The sequence below is a fragment of the Peromyscus californicus genome, unplaced genomic scaffold, assembly GCF_007827085.1.
Source record: "Peromyscus californicus insignis strain IS unplaced genomic scaffold, ASM782708v3 Scaffold_20__1_contigs__length_68692818, whole genome shotgun sequence".
Classification (NCBI taxonomy): domain Eukaryota; kingdom Metazoa; phylum Chordata; class Mammalia; order Rodentia; family Cricetidae; genus Peromyscus; species Peromyscus californicus.
This window is the reverse complement of record NW_026294503.1, coordinates 24,050,007-24,056,922: the sequence shown is the minus strand read 5'-3', so window position 1 is coordinate 24,056,922 and position 6,916 is coordinate 24,050,007. Positions and strand designations below refer to the sequence as shown.

General features: G+C 53.8%; 1 protein-coding gene across 2 annotated transcripts in view; it reads right to left on the bottom strand.

The window, feature by feature from the left end:
• Positions 1–5,493, bottom strand: part of Fam83a (family with sequence similarity 83 member A) — a 26,433-nt gene extending 20,940 nt beyond the window's left edge. For both annotated transcript variants that reach the window (XM_052747844.1, XM_052747845.1), the window contains exon 1: positions 5,014–5,493. In XM_052747844.1, coding sequence (XP_052603804.1) covers positions 5,014–5,493 — 480 coding nt within the window. The remainder of the gene's footprint in view (positions 1–5,013) is intronic.
• Between the last annotated feature and the right edge of the window lie 1,423 nt (positions 5,494–6,916).

Below are 6,916 nucleotides of genomic sequence, written 5' to 3'. Positions count from 1 at the left end.
ATTTCCCTTACCTCCAGCAAAAGGGACTATGGCTCTCCAATTAACGTATGCCTCCTGGTACTTACTGTATATCAAGTCCGCCGCTAGCCTCCAGGCTCCCTCAGTCCCTACTCACATGTACTTGCTATTCATTTAAAAGGCCCCTCACCAGTCTCCTGGCCCTTCTCTCTCCCAAGCTACTCATCCTTCTTAATCCCAGCTTCTCTCACTGTGGACAGCTCCCGATCTTGCTAGTCCCACTACGCTCCCTCTGTTCTCTATGGCCCTGCTAGTCTCCTCTGTCCATGTCCAGTCATGGCCGTGTTCAGTCTACTTTCTCCCTCTGCTCTGGATTCTTCTGGATGCCTCTGGCCGTTCTCCTTCTCGCTTCTATGATAAAATCTCCCCATACCACGGAGGGGTCGTATCATCATATACACAGCCTGAACAAGCCACTCAGTCTTTCTGGACCTCAGTTCTTTACCCACAAAACACAGCTCAATCAAGAAAAGTAGTTACTATGCAAGGTGGGTCTAACAAGCCCAGTAATGAAGATCCCAGCAGTAGCAAGGAGAAAGATGGGTATTTTAACATGAGGCTAAATTAAAGCATCATTCTTCTTTCCTACGTACAGTTGGCAAGGAGGTATAGGTGATGCTAGAAAAGCCTCATGCAAGAATGCTGCTTTAATCCAGGTTAGAAAAGAGGATTAAAACCCATGCCCGCTCATCTATGGCATAAGCCATAGGAACAGGAACAGGTGGGCTGTGTTCCGGTTGGGGCCAACCAGATGGACCACTATGGTGACGAGAGGTGAGCAGAAGAGAGAAGGAAGCCCCCTTGGGTAGCCCCGTGCTGAAGAAGGAAGGTATTTTTGCAAGCAAAGCCTTGCTGCAGGCTGGCTCCAGAAACCTGCAGCTTTGAAGACGTGGAAGGGATGTGAGTCAGATGGGGCAGCGCCTGCTCCTGCAACATGTCGTGTGGACCCCAAATCCTGGCCCTTGGGAGGCCCTCAGGCCAGAAACCCTTCACCTGTGGAAGGGCAGGGGGTGACAGGGGACTGAGATGAGGTGATGGGGTCAGAGCTGGTGCTACAGTTAGGCGCCGGGGACCCTCAGCACCGCCGACCCTCAGCACCGCCCTGGCTTTTCTCTGTCTTCTGTGTCCCAGGCTCTTTTTGTGATCATGCCTTTGACAGATCAGTCACGCAAAGGTTCGCTGAGCATATACTATTAGCCACAAGTTTGTCTCATGGGACTTCCTCAACACCAGTCTCCCAGCTTCCCAGGGAGGAACCAGGGGTGCAGAGAGCTTTTCACAGCCACAGGGCTGGGATGTGGTCAGAGCCTCCCACACCCCATCCCGGAAACCCATGTCCTCATCATTCTGCTCCACACCCGCAAGGATGCGGATTACCCTTTTGTCCGGCTGTCTGTCCTGTGTACATCAGCGACAGCCTGAGGGAAGGAGGGTAAGGAAGGAATATTCTAGAATTAAAAGTAACATTCCAGTTCTGTCTTCCTCTCAGGAATACAACCCTACTTTATCTCTGCCTCAGTTTACCTACTGGCCCTAAACTTACCCAGAGCATCTTCTTGCACTCTTAACAATGATTAATGATCTTCAAGAACTTTTGCTTATGTGTATCACACCTATTGAGATGAGAAACTAAACCTGAAAAAGTTGCTTCGGCTATTTTAAAGTATCAGCCATCAGACCCACTATAAAATACATAAAAGGTTTCAGAAATAACTGTTTTCGAAAGCTGTGGTGAGCAGCATGACCTTGCTCCTCATATGTTGTATGTTTGTGCACGGTGCTGGGGACGAAAGCCAGGACTTCGCATGTGTGTAACAGACCCCAGCCCTGATGCTTTACGTTTCGGCTAACCTATGATTGTAGCTTCTCCTAACCCCTGCCTCAGCCTGCTGGTGTCACTGTGAGTGGAAAATAATCTTTTTTTGGGGGGGGGAGACTAAGTTATAGCTCCATGGGTAGAGTGATTGCTTAGCATGCATGAAGCTCCATGTTCAGTTCCTAGCAGTGCATAGACTGGGTGTGGTGGTGCATGCCTGCAATCCCAGTGCTTGGGAGGTGGAGACAGGACCATCAGAAGCTACATCAGATCTACAGGGGGAAAATTAAATATTTTTTTTTTCATGCGGATAAGTACTTAGAAAGAACAGAGCATCAGAGAACCACGGCCAAGTCCTCAGGGATCCTCAGGGTCTTGTGACCCAACTTGGGAAGTGCTGTTCTCACTCTTCTGCCCAACAAGGCACACCACAGTTGCTGGCCTTGCAGCCTCCATCCCATCCCATCCCGACTCCTTGGGGTCCGACTGTGTAGATGGTAGTATCTCGCCACCTCCAGGACCCGCCCCCCCCCCTCGACACGACCCTTCTGACCTTTGCACCTGACTTCTCTCTACCTGGAATTCTCCCTTCCTTCTCTGCCTGGAAAACTCTTACTCAGCCTTTGACTCTCAGAGGCCACCTCTTCTCAGCACCCTGCCTTAGTCACCGTCTCCGGGTGCTGAGCTTTGCCCCGCCTGCAGCGTGACCCATGGCATGGCATCCTCCAGTCCTCTCTCACAGGGGGAGACAGCTGACAGGGGCTTCCCCAAGGCAGGGAGACCGCAGTTTTGCTTTGCTGCTCTGGGCCGGGTGGAGTGAAGAAATTCGGCTTGAAGGGAGGGAAGGAGGGCGGATCCTGATTCTTAGGGTGGGGGAATTCTCTAGAGTGGACAGTCAGGCTGTGCCTCAGCCTGACTCCATTTCCTCTCAGGGGCTGCAGTTACAAGAGATGGGGAGCTCAAGCCCAACTTCCTTCCCTCTTCTTATCATCTGCTTCTATGATAGCCTATCTATCACCTATCCATCTCTGCCACTGTCTCTGTGGGAATAGACCACCCCTGAGCCTTTGTGCGTGCGTGCATGCGTGTGTGTGTGTGTGTGTGTGTGTGTGGTGTGTGTGTGTATGTGTGTATGTGTGTGTATGTGTGTGCATGTGTGCGTGTATGTGTGTGTGTGCGCGCATGTGTGCGTGTATCTGTCTCTCTCTGTGTCTCTGTGTCTCTCTCTGTGTGTCTCTGTGTCTCTGTGTCTCTCTCTCTGTATTGGAATGTGAGGCACTCATATGAGCTTTGCATGTGTGCGTGTTGTGACCTCAACGTCAGCCCTGCAGGTGTCAGGCAGGCAGTAAAAGTGATTGAAGCCTCAGGACATTTAGGGAACTGTGGCAGAGGGGAACCCAGCCAAAGAGGTCATCGCAACTCATTCCAGAGGATCCAGGTCTTCCTACCTGCTAAGTGGACCTGGAAGTCCACCCTTCTGGATGAACTCTTCTGATGAAAATGTGTCCTAAGATCCATACCATGCTGTGTCATACAAAGAACATGAGTGGGGCTTGGGCCTCAGAGGGCAGATACTCTGCCAGGAGGTGGGGGAGAAGGAAAGCTGGGAGACTCAGAGAACCGGGTTTCACAGCCAGCCTCGGCTTCTCTCCAGGGTGTTGCACTGTCCCTAAAGCTGGTGCTGTGGCCGAGGATTCATTCTCTGCACACAAGTCCCACCCTTAGGAGAGCACCAGCAGTCACCCAAGAAACCAGAGCCAGCACACTCAGCAACAGGCCAAAAGGAATCTCAGCCCAGCATGGCAGCTGAGCCTCCAGAGGTCAAGACACTTGTCCGAGGTGTCACAGGGCAGTCCCAGGCCTCCCAGGCTCCTGACAGCCTGCCTGGGCCCATCTGTCCACTGCTGATGCCACCATGTCACGAAATACAGTTCCTAAGCAGCTCTGCCACACAGCGGCCCCACCCACTGACACCTTCTATTTAGTTTTCTAGAACTCTGCTCCCTCACAACCCCCCAGGCCCCCAGCCTTGGTGGCTTTCCCCAGAACTTTAAGATTTCACACAATGTTGACCCTGGGAGGGGATCCTGGCATGAGCCCAGGATCATAGACACAAATATATGTCAGTGTATGCTTTATGAGACAGAGACCAACACGGGGGAGGGAGAGGGGGGGAGGGAGGGAGGGAGGGAGGGGATGAGAGAGAGAAGGAATATTTTCTAGGTTACTCCTCCCCACACACACCAGTGGTACTAGGGATGATTGAACTCAGGGCCTCCTATTCACTAAACAAGCACTCTACCACAGAGCCACACCCCCAACACCCGATGACAGATTTTCTGCCCTGCAGCTTCAGGAAGGAGGGATGGGCACCCACAACCCCGTGGGAAAGAAGAGGTATCAGAAAGTGAGCCCCTCTACCCAGCCCCCAGCTGACAGGCCTGAGTACCAGAGGGCACTGGGAACTCCTACCCCGGCTGCCACAGTGCCTGAGGTCCTCTCCGCTGGGTCTTTGTTCTGAAGGAATTTTCAGAGTCTGCCTCACTGGCTTATTAAAGCAACAGCACTCTGGCAAAAGGGAACTTTCTTTGCCCCCCCCCCACCCATCACCACACCATTTTATTATTTTATTTTATTTTGGTGCTTAGAGTTGCCTGGTACAGGGGCCACGGGGCCACAGAGAAACCCTGTCTCAAAAAAACACCACAAAGCAAAACAAAAGAAAAAAGCAGGGGTCTCAGGGTCACTTGTGGGCAGCCAGGTCTAAACAGGGGCCGAGAGGACAAGTGTATCCCCTAATGAAGTACCTCCAACCCTTCATTTGGAAATAAAGTGCAGCATGAACCAAATGAGAAGTGGGGAGATTGAGGGGCCAGGCAGAGTGTACAAAGCCCTGAAGCCAGGGGCCAGGGACAGGAGAATCTGCAGGGGACTCAGGGTTGAGCGGCAGACAATGGGACAGGGGCTGGAGAACACGCAAAGAAACGTATTCTTCCCACACAGGGGATTGTGGTGCCAGGGATGGGTGTCCGTGGCCTAGGATCCAGGTTGTAACGGGCATCCAGGGGTCTGTGCTCCAGGGCAAACCTGTGAGAACAGGATGCAGCCCCTCGCTCGCCCTGTTCTACCAGCCCAGCTCCCTGCCTGCAGCCAAGCAGACACCAGCTCTGTGTGGGTACCTGGCTGGCCCGGGAGATGCAGCGTCGGACCAAATCTCTGATGTTGTTGTGCTTGTCCATCTGGAAGTACACAGTGGCGCTGGACTTCTCCTTCAGGTAGGGCTTCTCAGCCAAGGTCCAGTTGTGCAGCAGAGCTGGTTCGCTGCCTTCCGAAGCCGCAGGGAAGTAGGTACCCGACTGTAGAGAGCATGAATCGAGTCCTCTGGACCCTGCCTCGGCCCCTCCTGCAGGATCTGGGGCACTGGGGGGCTCCTTGGCCTGAGCCTGGATGTACTGGGCCTCCACTGAGGACAGGAAGTCTACCTCTCCTTCCTGGCTGAGAGCGTGCCAATAAGCCTCAGGACCCCCATCCAAGAGGGCATCTGTGGCCAGCCGGGCACTCTCATTGTCACTAAAGTCAGCTCTGGCTGGCCGGATCCACTGGTTCTTAACATCTTCCAGACGTTTCCGGATCTTGCCCACATGCCTTGACCGGCTCATGCTGCGTGTCCCTCAGTCGTTGAGGGGGAGGCCAACCCTGGAGCTCTTCCAGACGTAGGGAGAAGGCAGATAATACCAGGGAGGGGCTCCAGGTATTCCTAGGAAGCTATGGGCTTCTCATACTGGCCTGTGGAGTTCTTTCCTCTCCTCTCGACTATTTGGAGAAAAGATTCCCACTGCCCCAACAATGCTTCTCAGGGATCCTCACCTGCAGCCCAGGGATTGGCTTATCTCTGCCGGTCACCACCCTGCCCGCAGGCTAGATCAGTCACCGCCCTGGCACAGTCAACCCTGGGATGTTTCCTCTGCTTCAGCCGCAGGCTGAACAGGCTTTCCCACTTAGTTGCACAACACTGAGGGCCTCGAGCCCCTGGGGTCTTTGTTACAGTGAGGAGGCTCCCCCCTCCCCCAACACCACCAGCCCAAGGGATAGACAGGACCAAGGACGACTGTACTCTGGTCCTCTCTGTGCTCCTTGGCTCAAACTGATGGGTTCATAAGAGGCTAACAAAAAATTCTCCCAAGAACCCCTCCTTTCCACGCTCGCTCCCTCCTTGTCTCTGTCTACTATTTGCCATTGTCTTGTTTTCTCAGTCTACAAAGAGTTTCCAGGTCCGGGGCTCAAGCCGGCCTTTGGGAAGTATGGTTGCTGGTCAGGCTACTATTGCCTAGCCTGGGGACCCATGGGATCCATCTGGGGGCTGGAGGAGGGGCACCACTTGCGAATGAACTCTGTGACCTCTTTGGAAGTAACCTGTGCTTTCTCTCCAGACCAGATCCAGGCCAGCTGCGGGATGGAACATCTGGAAGACTGACTGGCTTGGATTCTACAGGAAATAGGCTGCGATGAGGGCTTGAGCACAGGTGTCTTGGAAGGGGAGCAAATGTCGGGAGGGACATGGGGAGCTGAACAGCAGGGAAGGACACTTGTCTTGGGCAGGCTAACTTGTCGGCCACTGTAGTGGCCAGCTGGGGTTTGAGGACACGACGGAACACATCAGGGGCTCAGTTCTCTCTGTGTGAAGATTGGATCACACCTCAGCTTTCCTACCTGGAGGCTGAGAGCTCTGAGGTGTTTTACCAGCCAGCCCATCATCTAGCAGTGATGGAGGGCCCCTCATGCCGGGGTTTACCACAGCGCCTGGCCTGTCTGAGAGCGCACGCAGGGCAGCCCCGTGGTGACAAAGTGACAGGTGTGTCACAGGAAAATGTAACTGTGGGAGGGTGGCACTGAAGGACTAGAGCCAGGCTCTGGCAATGCCTGCTCAGGACCTGTGCCAGGAAACTGCAACCGTGCGTTTAGTCGAGGAGCCAGAACCTGGGAAGAGTTGATACCTCTGGGGCATTGCCACTCTCAGGGGGAAGACAGACCCAGGCTTCCAGGCTCTGAGAAAAGTGACCCAGGTGGCCTGGTCCAGCAGGA